The 20,879-nt window shown below is 42.1% G+C and overlaps 1 protein-coding gene across 7 annotated transcripts in view; it reads left to right on the forward strand.

The window, feature by feature from the left end:
• The window catches only part of CSMD3 (CUB and Sushi multiple domains 3), a 2,007,504-nt gene that overhangs the window by 1,351,647 nt on the left and 634,978 nt on the right, over window positions 1–20,879 (forward strand). For all 7 annotated transcript variants that reach the window (XM_075352941.1, XM_075352934.1, XM_075352935.1 and 4 more), the window contains one exon: window positions 20,224–20,340. In XM_075352941.1, the coding sequence (XP_075209056.1) occupies window positions 20,224–20,340 (117 nt within the window). The remainder of the gene's footprint in view (window positions 1–20,223; window positions 20,341–20,879) is intronic.

Below are 20,879 nucleotides of genomic sequence, written 5' to 3' on the forward strand. Positions count from 1 at the left end.
TATCTTGGAGCCATTGCACATGTGCGGGTGACATCATCGCTGACACGAGGTCACATGTCTCTGACACCTTCTAAGATGATTGGCCGCTGGTCATGTGCTTATGACACGTGGTCACATGTCTCTGACACCTTCTATGCTGATTGGTCGCTGGTCATGTGCTTGTGACGCTTTGCTCAGTGATAGGCCAGCGTGATGTCATTCCTGTTGTTCTGGCAGCGGATTGGCTCTGGTGTCCTCCATCTTGGATGAGGCACAAAGTCTATATAAAACCCTGACGCACGCCACCCGGCGCTCAGTCCTCTTGGTTCATGCATGAGGGTAGACGCCCTGTGCACGTTCCTCTAGGCATCTCTCTGTCTATATTAGGTGAGCGCTACCGGCAGGGTAGCGTTCTTATACCTTACAGCTTCGGCTGCAGTCCGTATCCTTACCTTTTACTGGAACAGACATAGGCAGGTGCCTGAGGCACATGGTCCGGCTGGGCCTTGTGATTCTACTCGTAGGTGGACGTTGCCGCTAGGGTAACGTTCCTTATACTGCGTCTGGCAGTTGTTCGTATCCTCGCACTCTAGGGGAGTGAACAGAGGTAGGAGCTTTGTGCGGCTTACGCTGCTGTTCGTCTCTTTTGCACCACTAGAAGAGCGGACCTAGGCAGGTGCCATATCTAGTTGTTCGTATCCTCGCACACTAGTGGAGCGAACGCATGTAGGAGCTTTGTGCGGCTTACACTGCTGTCAGTCTCTTTTGCACCACTAGAAGAGCGGACCTAGGCAGGTGCCATATCTAGTGGTTTGTGTCCTTGCACACTAGTGGAGCGAACGCAGGTAGGAGCTTTGTGCGGCTTAAGCTGCTGTCCGTCTCCTGGCACCACTAGTGGAACGGACCTAGGTAGGTGCCATTTCACACTCACTGCTTGTGTCTCTGTGATCTTTAACAGAGACCATTCCACGCACCCTCCAAGTATGGGAGGAATTGCTTTATTTTCTAATTATATTCCTCTGTGAGTTTAACAGAGGTATTGCACTCTGCACTTGTGCTATTATTATTTACAGTGGCACACTTATATACCCCTTATCCTCTGCCGTAGTTTGCAGCAGAGTCTCTGCACGGTGGACCCTGACTGTCTGATATTCCTTTAGATTTTATTATCAGACAGCCCCCCGTAACACACAGGGAGAACATACAAACTCCTTGCAAATGGTGTCCTTGGTGGGATTTGAACCCAGGACCTCAGAACGGCAATGCTAACCACTGAGCTACCATGCCACCACTCTTTTATGAAACATTATAGAACCAAAAAGCTATTGATGTGATATGTAGTTATTGCTGGGGACCACACTTTCATCTATATTAACACCAGCACAGATATAATAATGAGAATTGTAAGTGTGATAAAAAGTTGTACTTTTACCACTCGTGAACTCAATAAGGTGCTCATGTGTGATCTAGATTTTGTTTTTTCTATTCCTGAAAAATATTGTAATTTTAAAACCTACAGGGCAAAAGTTTTAATTAAAATTCACAGACAAATTAATAAAATACATCTGTCATCACGCACTCTGACCCCTATTATAGAAGTTATGTATCAGTCATGTCATTGAACACAATGTGAAAGGTCGGGGAATTGATTAAACACATTGAGCCTAATTTACGTTTCTAATGCAGCACCCAGATGTTTAAAATAGTTCATTTGCACTTTTAATTACTGTTAACCTGTTTTATCTGTATTGATTGAGAGTAATCTTTTGCATAATTGGTTTAATTAGGCTATTTCTGCAAGCAAGCAGTTTGCTAATATACTATAGCAGTGTCTAGAATTACTATTTAAAAACAGAGCTTGCATTAGTGGATACTTATACAACTGTGAAAGTATATATACACTCAGATTATCATTTTATATCTTATTTTTGCATAGATGTATTATACCTAAAATGTTGGGTGATATTGTGGTGTATTGGGGTTTAGTTTTTCTTTAAATTTACACCTTTATTGTAAAAACTTCAAAAAGGGCCTAGCAAAGAAATGCATATTTTTGAGTCAATTTCACTCTCATGATACACCCTGGCAGTAAAGATTGATTAGTTAATGCAACCACATGATGACATTATAGACATCATGTTACTATTAGAGATGGTCGAGCACTGAAATCCTTGGGTACTCGGTCCTCGAGTCGAGCAGGTGAGACGCTCTGAAAGTGCTCAACTAGAGTAATAATTATAATGGAAGTCAACCACATGATGGAATTATAGACATCATGATACTATTAGAGATGGGCGAGCACTAAAATCCTTGGGTGCTCGGTCCTCGAGTCGAGCAGGTGAGACTCTCTGAAAGTGCTCAACTCAAGTAATGATTATAAGGGAAGTCAACCACATGATGGCATTATAGACATCATGTTACTTTTAGAGATGGGTGAGCATTAAAATCCTTGGGTGCTCGGTCCTCGAGTTGAGCAGGTCCTACTCTCTAAAAGTGCTCAAATAGAGTCATAATTATAATTGAAGTCAACCACATGATGCAATTATAGACATCATGTTACTATTAAAGATGGGCGAGCACTAAAATCCTTGGGTGCTTGGTCCTTGAGTCGAGCAGGTCGGACTCTCTGAAAGTGCTCAACTAGAGTAATGATTATAATGGAAGTCAACCACATGATGGCATTAAAGACATCATGTTACTATTAGAGATGGGCGAGCACTAAAATCCTTGGGTGCTCGGTCCTCAAGTTGAGCATGGTCGGACTCTCTGAAAGTGCTCAAATAGAGTAATAATTATAATTGAAGTCAACCACATGATGGCATTATAGATAACATGTTATTATTAGAGATGGAAGAGCACTAAAATGCTTGGGTGCTCGGTCCTCGAGTTGAGCAGGTCGGATGCTCGGAAAGTGCTCAACTCAAGTAATGATTATAATGGAAGTCAACGATTGGCCAGGTTGGCTCTTCACCCACATACAGCACATTTCTAGGGGGAGGGAGAGCGGTGGGTTTTTCATTTGACATACTGCATTATAAAATGTTGCTTTAACCCCAGTGAGAGATATTCAGAGACTGCAAATAGGCCTCCTAGGGATGCCTGCACACATCATGCAGTGAAGCAAGCCTTTATTTCCTGGTCATTGTTTAATGGACGAAACATCTGAACACCCACAATGCTGAGTTGAGCTCAGCAAGTAGCCAAGCACCCCATTCCTCAATCAAGTAACAAGCAGTGGCAAGCACGCTAACCCATCACTTGATAAGACAGCAAATTTCTGCTGGGGAATGGTAATTATTTTTCCAAATTGAATATATTAGAAAGGTTATTTTGTGTAATTCTCAAATTGGAAAATAACCAAATAAATCATATTATTTATTTTAATTATCTAGATGTGTATATGTAGGATGGAAATATGTTTGGGAAATTTTAATTTTGTTGCGGTTTAACTTTTGTATGGTCCCATCGACAACCATATTGGGGACTCATGCTTCTTGCATTGTTTTTCTAGGCTGTTTATCTGGGAGTACTTATTCTATGAAAAAGTGATTTCACACTGCGTTCATTCCCATGTTCTGTGGCGCTGTTTGGCTTAGGTCATAAACACCTTGCAAAACAGGATTTGAGTGCATGCATCAATGGGTCCCTTGACTACAACGATGCAGAGTTACAATGAGCTATTTTGGGCATCAGTTTCGGCTGTATACACTTATTGGAGACAGGCACAAAGATGTAGTCAACTAAGTCTAGCTTTCTGCCTCTAATAGGCCTATAGGGCTGAAAAATGGTGCTCAACAGAGAACTCCATCTGCATCATTGTAGTCAATGGCCCTGTCAGCACCTCGTCGGCACCATTTTGGAAAAAAAGTTTGGACATAAGTTGTAAAAATGGCTTACGTCAAACTGATTGGGACCCAATTCAAAGAGAAGTTTCTTAGATGATAATAGTCTCTAGGAAGAGATGGAATTAAATGAGAAAAGAAAGTGTGACAGAGGTACTCGATACAAAGTCCTACTTGTATGTAAAGTGTTACTATATCCACTTACCTCGGCATTCGGAAAGAAAAAAGAGCTGTTATCAATTTGCCACCCTCTAATGATAACAAGATTACACTTTAACACTAGAAGTCCGATAAATTTTCGAGTTCCCCCCTGAAGTCCCGAAAGGGGGTCAAATGACCCTTAGTCCAAACTGATCTAACTAACTAGAAACTAAATGGCTAAAGTCAATGGAAAACAACAACCTCCTTTGGTGCGACAGTAATGGCCTTAATTACAGAACAAAAGACGGTGATTATAGGATGTTAGCTAAAATCCTTCAGGTCATTTGACCCGTCTCTTGGTTCCAAAGGTAGAAAATGTTAAATGACCCCTCTCTGGGACTTCTAGTGTTAACTCTGTCTCAGTCTATACAACAAAGCTGACATAATAAATTCAGAAACAAGAAATGTCTGTCTTTTTTCAAAAATGTTCTAGTGTTTAATGGAAAGATAGAAGTTTTCAAGAATAACTTTGTTATTGAAAAAAGTTCATCACTCCGATCTAATTTTTAAAATATGTCATTTTATCTTAGATTCCCATTAAGTTTTTCATAGAACTTAGATGGTCATTGACCATTCAGACTTCTAAAAGAATAATACCAGACTGTCCTGGTGCGAGCTTGTCTTGGGGAAAGCAGAAGGTTTTAGATGAATAAAAGATCTATGCTGACTTAGCAATGGGAATGATTGTGAGAAGCTTTATCATTTAAAAGTCACTTCTCTGTAGGTGGATATCAGAAATAAAAAATGTAGAATTGAACACATTTCTTCTTGTTACCGACTGTTATTTATATTTTGCATTTTCGCAAAATGTCCCTTGGTTTTATGAGTCTTTCTCCTCTTATATTATAATACAATCCCTACAATTACTTTTTTATGTATACATGTCATTCACTTAAAGAGACTTAGCAATGCAGCAAGATTCACTAAAAAGTCGAATAACAATACTTTCAAAACTTTAGGTAGCTCCGAATGAAGAATGAGATCCTTTATGTGAGAGACTAGAAGGTTACTAGATTCAATTGAGTTCTTATTCAGTATTACCAAGAGCATTGTTAAATCCATATAACAACTGTCTATGGTGAGTGAGGGCTAAACACTACAGAGCACAACATCTCAATTTATTGTTTACAGACCTAGTGGTAAAAGATACTAGCTATAAGTAGCCCACTGACAGTGAATGGAGCAGTAGTGTACACTCACCAAGGCATTTTAGAGCATATTCGGAAGATAGGTGGGGTTTCCCGTAGTCAGAGCTTCAGCAATCACAAAGTTATCACGTTCCCTGAGGTTCTTTAAGTTATCGAGAAAGTAATGACAGGATGTAGTATTGAGAAATTCTAACAAGTAAACAGTGGCACCAGTATTACAACACATTGGCATAGTGTATATATATATATATATACAGTGCCTACAAGTAGTATTCAACCCCCTGCAGATTTAGCAGGTTTGATAAGATGCAAATAAGTTAGAGCCTGCAAACTTCAAACAAGAGCAGGATTTATTAACAGATGCATAAATCTTACAAACCAACAAGATATGTTGCTCAGTTAAATTTTAATAAATTTTCAACATAAAAGTGTGGGTCAATTATTATTCAACCCCTAGGTTTAATATTTTGTGGAATAACCCTTGTTTGCAATTACAGCTAATAATCGTCTTTTATAAGACCTGATCAGGCCGGCACAGGTCTCTGGAGTTATCTTGGCCCACTCCTCCATGCAGATCTTCTCCAAGTTATCTAGGTTCTTTGGGTGTCTCATGTGGACTTTAATCTTGAGCTCCTTCCACAAGTTTTCAATTGGGTTAAGGTCAGGAGACTGACTAGGCCACTGCAACACCTTGATTTTTTCCCTCTTGAACCAGGCCTTAGTTTTCTTGGCTGTGTGCTTTGGGTCGTTGTCTTGTTGGAAGATGAAATGACGACCCATCTTAAGATCCTTGATGGAGGAGCGGAGGTTCTTGGCCAAAATCTCCAGGTAGGCCGTGCTATCCATCTTCCCATGGATGCGGACCAGATGGCCAGGCTCCTTGGCTGAGAAACAGCCCCACAGCATGATGCTGCCACCACCATGCTTGACTGTAGGGATGGTATTCTTGGGGTCGTATGCATTGCCATCCAGTCTCCAAACGTCACGTGTGTGGTTGGCACCAAAGATCTCGATCTTGGTCTCATCAGACCAGAGAACCTTTAACCAGTCTGTCTCAGAGTCCTCCAAGTGATCATGAGCAAACTGTAGACGAGCCTTGACATGACGCTTTGAAAGTAAAGGTACCTTACGGGCTCGTCTGGAACGGAGACCATTGCGGTTGAGTACGTTACTTATGGTATTGACTGAAACCAATGTCCCCACTGCCATGAGATCTTCCCGGAGCTCCTTCCTTGTTGTCCTTGGGTTAGCCTTGACTCTTCGGACAAGCCTGGCCTCGGCACGGGTGGAAACTTTCAAAGGCTGTCCAGGCCGTGGAAGGCTAACAGTAGTTCCATAAGCCTTCCACGTCCGGATGATGCTCCCAACAGTGGAGACAGGTAGGCCCAACTACTTGGAAAGGGTTTTGTACCCCTTGCCAGCCTTGTGACCCTCCACGATCTTGTCTCTGAGGGCCTTGGAATGCTCCTTTGTCTTTCCCATGTTGACCAAGTATGAGTGCTGTTCACAAGTTTGGGGAGGGTCTTAATTAGTCAGAAAAGGCTGGAAAAAGAGATTATTAATCCAAACATGTGAAGCTCATTGTTCTTTGTGCCTGAAATACTTCTTAATACTTTAGGGGAACCAAACAGAATTCTTGTGGTTTGAGGGCTTGAATAATAAATGACCCTCTGAATAAACTTTTCACAATTTAAAAAAAAAATAAAAAAAGAAATAACATTCTTTTTTGCTGCAGTGCATTTCACACTTCCAGGCTGATCTACAGTCCAAATGTCACAATGCCAAGTTAATTCCGAATGTGTAAACCTGCTAAATCTGCAGGGGGTTGAATACTACTTGTAGGCACTGTATATTACTGTATATAGTTGAAACCAGAGAGTTTACATACATTATCTAAAGAGGTAAAAACTGGAAAACAAAAGGCGCACTAGCATCTTATCCTTCAACAAAACCAGAGTAAAATAAGCTAAGCACGCTCACCTGTTGAGGTTGTGAGAGAGTCACAACACCCAAATCAAACTCAATGAAACAGGCTGCAACAGTCCTCTGAGATATTAAATGTAGACTGGAGGAACAGAAGGAGGTATTACTGCGCTGCCCATGACAGGAAAAATACAAAAAAAAATATTTGTATAATAAAATGGAGTGATTTTATTTCTATGCATTTCAGGAGTCTGAGCCCCCTTCTTCTTCAGGATAGGAATCACTCTGATGCACATCAAAAAATGTTTTTGGTGTGCATCAGAGTGATTCCTTTCCTGAAGAAGTAGGCTCAGACTCCTGAAACGTGTAAAAATAAAATCACTCCTTTTATTACACAAAACATTTTTTTTGTATTTTTCCTGTCATGGGCAGCGCAGTAATACCTCCTTCTGCTCCTCTAGTCTACATTTGACATACATTATCTAAAAAAACACATGTGCATGTTTTTCTCAGTTCTGACATGAAATCAGAATAAACCTTTCCCATTTTAGGTTCATTTTGATTACCAAAATTATTTTTATTTGCCATATGTCAAAATAACGAGAGAGAGAATGTTTAAGGCATTTTTATTACCTTCTGCAAAATCAAAACTTTATCAAAAGTGATGTCTGCTTTACTTGAATAACGTGGAAGGGGATCTAAGTGGAAACGATTGTGGAGAAGGTTCACTAGTACCCATACTCCATGTCTGATGAATATGTTTATGAAGCCCGCAAATGGTGAGACCATTCCATTTACAAATCTGAATGATCATTTATAAGTAAAAAGTGACATTGCAGTTAATAATAGATGCACAGGTCCACTGTATGTCCTTATTTTTCTAAAAATTTCAGTGTTATACTGGAAAGGGCAGTTCCCTCATGAGGTTAACATTGGGATATAATGACTGCCTCGGTAGTAAAAAAGGACTAAAGTATATTGTATTGTGCCCAACCTAGGCCATTGATCCATTTGAGCTTAGTAACCAGTGACTTAGGTGCTAATTAGTGATGAGCGAGCATGCTTGTCACTACTCGGTACTCGCACGAGTATCGCTGTACTCGGGCTGCTCGGCGGGGACCGAGTAATCTCGCGATACTCGTGCTGTACTCGTGGTCTTCATTTCTGCATGTTGGCGCTCTTTTGAGAGCCAGCCCTCATGCAGGGATTGGCTGGCAGACCACTGCAATGCCACAGCCCTGTTAGTTGTGGAATTGCAGTGATTGGCCGGCCTGCACAGCGTGACCGAGCCTTTATATCGGCCGGCGCACTGTGCTCTGCTCACAGCTATCCAGACTGTCAGTGCAGGGAGAGTGTCGCTGATTCAGGGAAAGCTTTGCGGCCCTTTATAGCTTTTTCAGTTGCAGGGCTGCAAACAGTGTGACCAAAAGTCCTTCTCAGGACTATTCTAGTTGTATACAGGCAGGCAGGGTATAGCCAGGTCGGAGTACAGTAGCAGAGTCCTTCTCAGGACTATTGTTGCTATATACAGGCAGGGTATAGCCAGGTCTGAATACAGGCTAGTGACCAAAAGAGTCCTTGTCAGGACTATTGTACCAGTATACAGGCAGGCAGGCAGGCAGGGTAGTGGTGACCGTATACCAGCCTTCATCATATCTGGGGCTGGTGTACACAGTGTAAAACAGTCCAGATAGTGTCTGACTTGTCTGTAATTGTCGCTCCCCAAAAAAACCTGTTAGGTTCTTATTGCGTCCGTGCTTGGTTTTTAAAACCGCACGTGTGTGCCTGTTGGTGGCAGCGTACAGGTGCACTTGTGTGCAATTTCCAGAAACTTTGATATAACGCACAAGTAGTGAATATACACGTCAGCAGTGCACAGCATTGCAAAATGCGCAAGGGCATTGGCAAGGAACAAGGAAGTGGACGTGATGGTGGTGCAGGCAGAGGCCGAGGTCGTGGGCAAGCTCTAATTTCGCCACAACAAAGGGCCACATCTAGTCGCTCGCACGTCCTGTCCCAAATTCTTGGGGACCGCAGCAGTACACCGCTCTTGAACCAAGACCAGTGTCAACAGGTTGTTAGTTGGATAGCAGATAATGCTTCCAGTCAGATTGGCACCACCACAAACACTCTGTCTTCCACACGGTCAAGTGTCAGTAGCCGTGATACTGCACCGCACATTTCTGAACCTGATCCTCCTTCCTACCACCAGGCTGAGTACACGTCCTCCTCGGACATTAATGATCCCACACTTGGACACTCGGAAGAGCTGTTCACGTTTCCATTCACACATTCTGGCCTCTCGCCAGCTCATATTGAAGTGGGTCATGAGGAGATCGTCTGTACAGATAGCCAAATATTTGAGCAGCCACGTTCTCACAAAGTTGGCAACGTGTCCCAACAAGTGGTGGACGATGATGAGACACAATTGTCAGGAAGTCAGGAGGAGGAGCAGGGTGCGGAAGAGGAAGACGACGTGGTGGATGATCCAGTAACTGACCCAACCTGGCAGGAGGATATGCAGAGCGAGGACAGCAGTGCACAGGGGGAGGGAGGCGTAGCATCACAACAGGCAGTAAGAAGCAGGGTGGTGGCCCCAGGCAGAAGTCAGGCAACCGTTCCCCGGAACAACACGACGACACAAGGTGCCTGTACAAATGTTAGGTCTTCCCGAGTCTGGCAGTTTTTTAAGTTGGATCCAGATGATTCAAAAAAGGCCATTTGCAACACCTGCCGTGCCAGCATCAGCAGGGGTACCAAAACTAGCAGCCTGACCACCACCAGCATGATCAGGCACATGTCAGCCAAGCACCCGACTTTGTGGGAAGTACAACAGAGTCGAGGAGCAGTGCTTGCTGATGTCACTGCTACGTCTTCGCTGGTTGTGCATGCGAGCCAATCCTCTGTCCATGCTGCCTGCGAACAAGCCTCCTCCACTCCTGCACCTGCAGTTGCCTACGCAGAAAGAACACCATCATCAAGCACGTCCTTGTCCCAGCGCAGCGTTCAGTTATCCATTCAGCAAACCTTTGAACGCAGGCGCAAATACACTGCCAACACCCCACATGCCACAGTTCTAAATGCTAACATTTCGCGACTGCTTGCGCTGGAAATGTTGCCTTTTAGGCTGGTGGAGACAGAAGCATTCCGTGACCTGATGGCGGCAGCTGTCCCACGTTACTCGGTCCCCAGCCTCCACTATTTCTCCCGGTGTGCCGTCCCCGCGTTGCATAACCACGTGTCACAAAACATCACACGTGCCCTGAACAACGCTGTTTCACCCAAGGTCCACCTAACCACAGACACTTGGACAAGTGCTTGTGGGCAAGGCCGCTACATCTCGTTGACGGCACACTGGGTTAATATTGTGGAAGCTGGGACCCAGTCTGAGCGAGGGACGGAACACGTCCTTCCCACACCAAGGTTTGCAGGCCCTACCTCAGTCAGTGTTTCACCCACACTCTACAGCTCCGGAATGTCATGCTCTTCAGCCTCCTCCTCCTCCTGCGCATCCTCATCCACTGTGCCCTCCACACCAGTCACAAGCTGGAAGCACTGCAGCACTGCCTCGGCGAAGCGGCAACAGGCTGTGCTGAAGCTAATCTGCATAAGTGACAAACCCCACAATGCAGAAGAGCTGTGGACAGCTCTGAAACAGCAGGCAGATCACTGGCTCACACCTCTGAACCTAAAGCCAGGAAAGGTCGTGTGTGACAATGGCCGGAACCTGTTGGCGGCTTTGAGGCGAGGCCAGCTGACACATGTTCCATGCGTGGCCCATGTGCTCAACCTCGTGGTTCAGCGGTTTATAAAGTCATACCCAGAGCTGTCTGATCTGCTGGTAAAAGTTCGCCGCCTGTCTGCACATTTTCGAAAGTCACCTACTGCTTCAGCCGGCCTTGCCGGCTTTCAGCGCCGTTTGCATCTTCCGGCTCACAGACTGGTGTGTGATGTCCCCACGCGTTGGAATTCAACTCTGCACATGTTGGTCAGGATATGTGAGCAGAAGAGGGCAGTTGTTGAGTACCTGCATCACCTAAGCCGTCGGGAAATGGGTCAAACTCCACACATAACACCTGAGGAGTGGAGATGGATGTCAGACCTATGTACCATCCTCCAAAACTTTGAGGACTCCACCAAGATGGTGAGTGGTGATGACGCCATTATTAGCGTCACCATACCGCTACTCTGCCTTCTAAAACGGTCTCTGCTGAAAAACAAACATGATGCATTGCAGGCGGAGCGCGATGAGTTGCAGCAAGAAACAGTAGTGGGTGTGGGTGATAACACACAGCCCAGCCTCGTCTCATCACAACGTGCAGTGGAGGACTATGACGAGGAGGAGGATGAAGACATGGAGCAACTCTCCGGCCAAATTGAGGATATGACATGCACACCAGTCATATCCTCGGTTCAGCGTGGCTGGCCAGAGGACAGGGTAGATGAGGAGGAGGAGGAGGAGGAGGAGGACAGCATGTTCAGTCATCTTGTTGGTCAGGCTACTGAAGTCCTGGCTGTTAAGAGTCTGGCGCACATGGCTGACTTTATGGTAAGCTGCCTGTCTCGTGACCCTCGCGTTAAGAACATCTTGGCCGACAATCATTACTGGTTGGTAACACTGTTAGACCCACGCTACAAGGAGAACTTTTTGTCTCTTATTCCCGTGGAGGAGAGGTCAACCAAAATGCAGCAGTTCCGGAAGGCCATACTCACGGAAGTAGGCAAAGCATTCCCCTCACAAAACGCTAGCGGCATAGGTCATGAATCAGTGGACAACCGAGGCGTACAGCCGAGAGAGGCACAAGTCCAATCCGCCAGAGGTAGGGGAACAGTCTTTAAGATGTGGGACAGTTTTCTCAGCCCCTCACGTACCACAGCCCCTGAGGTGCGGGGTAGTGCCACAAGAAATCCTAAGTTTGCCCAGATGCTGAAGGAGTACCTTGCAGATCGAACAACTGTACTCCGACATTCCTCTGTGCCTTACAATTATTGGGTATCCAAGCTGGACACGTGGCATGAATTGGCTCTCTACGCCTTGGAAGTCCTGGCCTGCCCTGCTGCTAGCGTTTTGTCAGAGCGTGTTTTTAGTGCCGCAGGTGGAATCATTACAGATAAACGCACCCGCCTGTCAACTGAAAATGCTGACAGGCTGACTCTGATCAAGATGAACAAGGGTTGGATTGGGACAGACTTCACCACACCACCAGCAAATGAGAGCGGAATTTAAAGTTTGCCATGTACCTCCACTCACCCATGGGTACACACTTCTGGACTTTGGATAATCGCTGGACTGCTCCTCCTTCTCCTCATGCGCCACCATGATGATGACCGTTACAAATTGCAATACTTAGGCCTTTGTTTCAGGTATACCCCCAGTGGTAAATTTTTTTGCCCATTCTTTGCAGAATGGACATTACAACGACAGGAGACCCGCTCCTTTGCAATGGGAACAATGTTTTGAGGCCCTCATGCACGTCTCTACCCAGGGACAACGTGGAGCCTCCCAATTTTTGGCTGCCCTGCCTAAGGGCTATACTATAATACACCCACTTCCTTAAAATGGACACTTAATGTTTTGAGGCCCTCATGCACGTCTCTATCCAGGGACAATGTGGAGCCTCCCAATTTTTGGCTGCCCTGGTAAAAGGGCTATACTGAAATAGACCCACTTCCTTACAATGGGCACTTCAGGTTTACAGGCCCTCATGCACGTCTCTATCCAGGGACAATGTGGAGCCTCCCAATTTTTGGCTGCCCTGGCAAAGGGCTATACTGAAATAGACCCACTTCCTTACAATGGGCACTTCAGGTTTACAGGCCATCATGCACGTCTCTATCCAGGGACAATGTGGAGCCTCACAATTTTTGGCTGCCCTGGCAAAGGGCTATACTGAAATAGACCCACTTCCTTACAATGGGCACTTCAGGTTTACAGGCCCTCATGCACGTCTGTATGCAGGGGCATTGGTGAACCTCACAATTTTGCACTGCCCTGGCAAAGGAAAATACTACAAAGACTCACTTCCTCAAAATGGGCACATTAGACTCAAGAGGCCTTCATGTACGTCTCTTCTCAGGGACATCGGAGTGCCACACAATGTTTTCACGTAAAATCTTTCATGTATTAATCTCAAAAAGTAACATACACCAGCTCTATCTCACTATTGGGTATGTGCCCTTAACATTTCCGCCATGAAAAATCATTTTGGGGTCATTTTGGAAGGTTTTCTGGTGAGTCCGTAAAAATGGCGTAAAACGCGGACAAAATTGTTCACAGCTGTGACTTTTCAGTGATAAATGCTTCAAGGGGTCTTCCCCATGCTGTTGCCATGTCATTTGAGCACTCTTCTGAGACTTTTGTGCCATTTTTAGGGTTTCTCCATGCTGCCGGGGGGTCATTTCACAAAAATACTCGGGTCTCCCATAGGATAACATTGGGCTCGTTGCTCGGCCCGAGTACACGAGTATCTTGGGAGGCTCGGCCCGAGTTTCGAGCACCCGAGCTTTTTAGTACTCGCTCATCACTAGTGCTAATATTTTATGTTTACGTTTTTAGAGTGATTTTCACTTTTTAAATTCCCCAGTAAAAGTTATGTTTTAACAAAAAAAAATATTGTCTAATGGTCTAAGAGACATAAAATCCACTCTCGCTATTATCTAATTATGATTACCAAAATTATTTTTATTTGCCAAATGTCAAAATAACGAGAGAGAGAGAGAATGTTTAAGGCATTTTATTACTTTCTGCAAAATCAAAACTTTGCATATACTAAGAGAACTATGCCTTCAAACAATATGGGACAGGCCATATGATGATGTCATGAGTATTTGGTAGCATTGCAGTTAAACTGTATAAATTGAAGGAAATGTTTTGGATATCCTACCACAAGCCCCTCACAATAGTAGGTAGGAATTTGGGCCCATTCCTCCTGACAGAACTGGTGTAACTGAGCCATGTGTGTAGGTTGCCTTGCTTGCACCAGAATTTTCAAATTTGCCTATAATTTTTTAATGGGATTGAGATCAAGGTTTTGTGATGGCCACTCCAAAACACTATTAGCCACTTTGTAACCTGTTCTGCAGTATGTTTTGGGTCCCTGTCCATTTGGAAGACCCTTTTCAGCCAAAGTTTTAATTGCTGATGTCTTGAGCTGTTGCCTCTGTATTGTTAAAAAAACTTCTTTCCTCATGATGTCATCTATTTTGTTAACTGAACCAGTCCCTCCTGCAGCAAAACAACCCCACAGCATGATGCCACCCCTGTGTTTCACAGTTCGGATGGCGTTTTTAGGCTTCAAAGCCTCTTCCTTTTGCCACCAAATGTAATAATGGTAATTATGGACGAAAAGTTACATTTTAGTTTCATCTGACCACAGGACATGCCTTGGAAAATTAATGTCTTTGTTCCTGTGTGCATTTGCAAACATTAATCTGGCTTTTTTGTGTTTCCTTTGGAGTAATGGCTTCTTCCTGGCAGAATTGGCCTTTTGGCCCATGTTGATAAAGTACTTGTTTCACTTGTGGATAATGACACATTCTTATCAACCTCCACCAGCATCTTCACAAGGTCTTTTGCTTTTGTTGATATGCACATGTCTGACCAAAGCGCGTTCTTCTGGTACACAGATTTCATCTCCTTCTTAAGCAGTATGATGGCTGGACATTTCCATCTTGTTTGTACTTGCATATAATTGTTTGTACAGATGAATGAGGCACCTTCTGGTATATGGAAACTGCATTCAAGGATGAACCAGACTTGTGCAAGTCCACAATTCTCTTCCTGAGATCTTGGCTAATTTTTTTTTACTTTCCCATGATACTACACAAAGAAGCAGTTTGTTTCAGGTTTGCATTAAAATACATCTACAGGTGTATCTTTAATTATGTTGCCAATTTATTCTACGTGTTTCATATTGTGTTCTCATGTCTTCGTCAGGAAATCCCCTAATTCTTGAGAATTGTTGGGTATCCTGACGAAGAATCGAGGGCACACAGTCAAATGCGTAGCATAAAACCACCTACATTTTATTCAGCACTTTTGGATTTTCATTATTATTACAGCAGCGCAGAAAAGTTACACTTTTATTTGGTTTGTGATTATCCCTGGCTTTTGAGATCGTGGACTCCACAGCAGCTGGATTACGTCTCTAAATACTGGTTGTGTATCACAAAACCCTACAAAATGAGCACAGTTCCTTGTCACATTTTACGTGTGTTTTGGGTAAGACCCTATTGCACTTTCTAACCTTAGCTCTTATTTGTTCCAGTGGTGCCGGCTCTCACTTTCTCAGGACACAAGCCCAGCGCCCAGTCACTGTCAGTTTCACTGTCCTGACCTTCAAGCATTTAAGTAATGAGCAGGAAGTGAGAGCTGTGGCTGCCACCCACTTCCTGTCAATTACTTATGCGTTGACGGTGATTGGGCATGGGGCTTGTGTGTCCGGACAACCTCATGTGAGCCCCGTAAGAGTGAATGCTCACATTAGAGGGAAGTATAAACTAATATATTTTATAAGGGAAAACATGGGGAATGAGAAGGCGTCATCCTTGTAGTGGACAACAGATAACCAGAAAAAACAAACCCCACATAAAATATAACTTTTTTCTGCTGAGGACCCTGACTAATGGATCTTCTAATCAGATCAGTCACTTATTATCCATGGTGCAATTTTAAATTTCAGTTTTTAATACATTTCTTTCGTGTGCTGCACCTTTTGTATAGTGTACGGTATACCAGGGACTATCAGGGCTTCCCGTCGGTGAATGGGGTGCCACAACCCTAGGGCACCATACCCTTCATTGCTAGGTAGGGACAAGTTTAGGGCCCATAGGGTCAGTTTTTGTCCCTACCTTTTATTTTTGTTGATAAATTATCCTCTGGGATTACCTGTTGCTGTACATTTGTACCCTTCTCTAAGAGGTTATTTACACTTATTTTTTAGTGTTGCTTTTACCTATTAGAAATATTGAAGGTTATATTTTATATGGGGTTTGTTCTTTCTGGTTATCTATATAAGGCACCCCTTGTTCATTAGCTACAGTTTTGGTCCTTCTTCTTCTTGTAGTGGACAACCTCTTAAACTGTAACACGGTGAAGTAAAATATAAAGCAAATAATGTAAATGGCTTCGTAACAGAACACAAGCCGTTGAACATAATGCTAGATGTCAAAGTATGTTTCTGCGTCTTGTATGTTTGTAAAGTTAGAAAATGTCACATCTGTACAATGATAATAACAAAGTATATTTTTCAACAAAAGTGGTTGTCCAAATGTTCTGTTTAGATGGATAGAGGGGTCGTTAACTCAAGATTATCGTCACATTTTTATTTTTCTGAACAATGTTATTTACTGCATGACAGAAAATACATTCCGCCTTCTATTTCTAATTCTTTAAAGCGCCATCATGGCACATGTTCTTAAATTTCATAAAACAGGATCATAATTCAAAAGAAGGCAGATTAGCATATTTTAAGGCAAGCTGTTTTGTATCTGTGCGCCACTAAAAGCTATTTACTGTACCTAAAGCTGTGTACTTTGTAACTTAATTTGCATGGAAACAAAAACTAAAGTAGATTTAGCATGAAGAAGAGAAGTTTCGCAATACAGAGATTATTGTCTGTTGGATATAAACCCCTTGCAAACAAATAGTCACAGTAGCAAAATCAGATTTGCTGATAAACTCCACACTGCTGAATTGCTGCAAATGTCTCCCAAGAGGTAGAGCGACATACGGAGATCTAAAGTCGTAATTAACTTATCTCACTGCTTTACACTCCAAATGTGTCACTTAGAAAAGTACCTCAGTTTGTTAAACTAATATCTTTATAGAAGTAATGCTTTGTACAGGATAAAAATAAGAGTCATCATTATTCAGATGTAAGTATAATCTAAAATATTTCTATCATGGAATTAACTTCCAATAAGGTCTTAAAGAGCTTATTTCACCCAGAAGACACCTGTCCATTGGCTCCATTAGTGCATGTGAAAGACATAGGGTGGTCACTTGGGGTCCCCCACTGTAAGCCAAAGAAAACAGACACTGCTGACAGTCCTATATGTGCTTAGAAAACTCGGCTACCCATGTCCTACATTGGTGCCCAATCTTTTTAACATTTTCAATAATATACCATATTTTCTCTACAGTGGCAGAAATATAGAAGACATAAAATGCCTTTGAAGTCAGACTGATACATCTTTAACCACTTCAAAACACATGACATACTGGGTTTGTCATGGAACGTGTCATTGTAATCTCCGCCGGCTGCACATGGATTCCCGCACATGTCAGCTGATTTGAACAGCTGACATGTCTGCCTCCCAGGCATGTGTGGATCCATGGTCCACCCAAGCCTGTTAACTCCTTATATCGTGCTGTCAAAATGTGACAGCCTGAAGTACATGCCCGCAGCGGTAAGTGCACTCACTCACCTTTATCGGAAGTCACGTGATGTGATCACGTGGAGCCGATGGTTGCCATGGTAGCATAGGGTCCTGTGATGACTCCTGTAGTTATCATGAACCACTTCCTCTTACTGCTTTGAGAGTGTTCTGTGATCTACAGAAATAAACAAGCAATCAGACTGCTAATCCTTATATTCCCCCAGGGAAACTAGTACAATAAAAAAAGTTTTAAAAAATAAAAATTCAAATCACCCCCCATTCGCCACATTGAAAATTAAAAAGTTAAAAAAAAATATATACACATATTTGGTATCACTGCATTCAGAAATGACCAATCTACCAAAATATAAAATCAATCAACCTGATGAGTAAACGGCTTAGCCGCAAATAATCCAAGTACCAATATTACGTGTTTTTGGTCTCCGCAAATTTTACGCATAATAACAAGCGATTAAACCGTAACAACTATTTTTTTGGTCATTTTCAAGTACACTATATGGTAAACCTCATGGTTTCATTTAAAAGTAAAACTCGTCCCATAAAAATAAGTCCTTATATGGCAAGATTGAAGGAAAAATAAAAAAGTTACGTGTCTTGGAAAAAGGGGAGCAAAAAAACTAAAACGGAAAAACAGAAAATCGCCCGGTAGTGAAGGAGTAAATATTGTTTTGACAGCCTTAATTGAGCATTGATATTTTGTCCATGAGTCTTCAACTTTCTTCTGTTTTACTAAACCAAATTCTGATTACTATAGGGCAGTATGCTATCTAACTTTGACTTTGTAGAGCGTGAATAGTCCAGGTTTTTTGTAATATGACTTTTTTAATATCTAACAAAACAATAGAAACCAAAAAATGATTTGAAAAAAAACTATCAAACATTTTATATAACATAAAAAAGTTTTCTTCATACTTAAATAGATATTTATCTTAATCAAAAAGGAGGAAAAATCCAGCAGCCACAGAATGAGTGAAGTGGTTAAAACATGACTTTAATTAGTCTCCATAAAAAGAAAGGGTGATACAAAATTTATAAAAGCATGGGGTTAATTAGGCGGATAAAGAGAGGGGATTATCCAGCTCACCTGTTCTCCAAGTCCTAGGAATCCTCCGAGGTGCACGGTCAGTCCTGGCCGGTGTACGAGCAAGGAATGTAATGAAGAAGTGGGCTCAGCACCAGTTCGGTAAAAAATAAAAAAAATATTTTTATTGGTATGACTTAAAAATATTGTTCCTGGAAACACATCGCACAAAGATATACGTGCACACAGGTGAAACTTAGATTTACCTGTGTGCACGTATATCTTTATTCGATGTGTTTCCAGGAACGATATTTTTAAGTCATACTAATAAAAAGATTTTTTTTATATATTTTACCGAACTGGTGCTGAGCCCACTTCTTCATTACATTCCTTGGGGTAAATTAGAAAAGGGTCTACACATTTCATGCAGACAAAACAGCTCTTAGTCATTTTACTCCTTTTTGATTGAGCTACTACCTGGAATCCAATCCAGAGTCTCTGTGCACCGTACCCAACTTATACCTGTTTATGGTGAGCTGTCCATTGTACTATTACCTCTGCAGATATATATCTTAACTGTCCTTAAATTGCATTGAGTTTGTCATTTGTTATCATAACATTTTAATATAATCAACTCCCTGTCCCCTTAAGGCTAGTTTCACACGACCGTATTTTCAGTCCGCGTGCGATCCAACAAAATATCACATTGCAACCAGACAAATTTTATTCTATTGGGTCCGTGTACATGTTCAATTTTTGTTTCTTGGATGGATTTGTCTGAGGGAAAAATTGCAGCATTTACAATTTGCATTTGTAATTCATACAAAAAACAAAAAATACATATCCCCCACCAACTGCAATTCCTGGTATAGGGATAGGGATGCACAGATCAGAGTCCTGCTGTTGCGAATAAAACCTTCTTTCTCCTCTGCAATTGGTGTAATTTATCACACCAGAATTTGGGAAAGTAATTTTGTGTTGGAGGTGTATATAAGATATGTGTGTGGTTACAATAAATCAGATATGAGTAAGGATCTGTTGGATCCGAAAAGCGTCATCTGCTTCCCTTTTAATAGAGTCTCAACCATGGAATTTTAAAATGTGATATTTTTTTATCATTTGGGATTGCTGGATTTTTCTTTGTTTTTTTTTTATTTGTAATTCATATCACACTTGACCATGCAAGTCAATGGGTCTTTGGAAAAAATTAGACTGAACTCAGATGACATTCGAGTGCGTGCTGATTTTCACAGACTGATAGAATGGAGCAAATGGAGATTTTCTTTCATCTTCTCCACATCTGAAAAAATTGGATCACTCTCTGATCCCACTGTGATCAAACTCCGATCAGATTCTGATTAGCATAATTGGACCGATTTTCTCGGATGAGAGAAAATATGTATGTGTGTCCCTAGCCTACGTTTGAATTGTTCCTATGGAAATGAAGATGATAATACACAATTACAATAAAATAACAAGGTTAATCTTCTTTTGTTCCAACTCTGGGTAGTAGAGGGAATCCGTTTCAGAAAATGATGTTGGGTATTGTCGTAGATCCTACCAAAAACATTTGGCTTTTCAAACAATACTCTCATATGTATTCTTGATTGCTGGACGCAAAGATCAGCTGTTACCAATGACAGTGAATGGCTTTTTTTATATTTTTTTTATTAAATTTATTTTAAAAATATTAATCATCTTTTTTTAGCACCCTGTGGAAGCCGATCTACAGGATCAGAAGGAACTGTGTTATCACCCAACTATCCAAAAAACTACAGTGTGGGCCATAACTGTGTATTTTCTGTGGCTGTTCCTAAAGAGTTTGGTGAGTAAATAATTACTGTGACAAATAAATATTACATTGTTTAGATCTCTATGGAATCATGGTAGAGTTAAGTGAGTTGAAATTTTCCAGAAAAATCACTTACCATAGTGGTCTTATTTATGGCTAAAGGGGTCTCTGTTTCTCGTTCATCGTATATTGGTCAACATAAGTATACATGGTGTTAAAAGACAAAACAAGGCTGCAATATTTGAATATTTTATGTTCCTATGGTAAATTAAGATAAGTTCAATACTATAAGGTGTGAACTGGATGTTGCAGCTGTAATAAAAACCGCACTAAACCGTCAAACCTAATAGGTTTATGTGATGAGACTTATGTATGATATCTCTCAACTCTTTTTCGAAAGTTGATGTTTATATTGTGTTTAGAAAATTAAGAAATGCAATCTATTATTTATTTTACTCACTTTAAGGCCTCCTTCACACGTCCGTGTCTCCGGTACGTGTTTGGTCCATTTCCTCACGTACCGGAGACACGGGCACACGTAGACCCATTAAAATCAATGGGTCTGCTCTCGC

The sequence above is a fragment of the Anomaloglossus baeobatrachus genome, chromosome 6, assembly GCF_048569485.1.
Source record: "Anomaloglossus baeobatrachus isolate aAnoBae1 chromosome 6, aAnoBae1.hap1, whole genome shotgun sequence".
NCBI lineage: Eukaryota > Metazoa > Chordata > Amphibia > Anura > Aromobatidae > Anomaloglossus > Anomaloglossus baeobatrachus.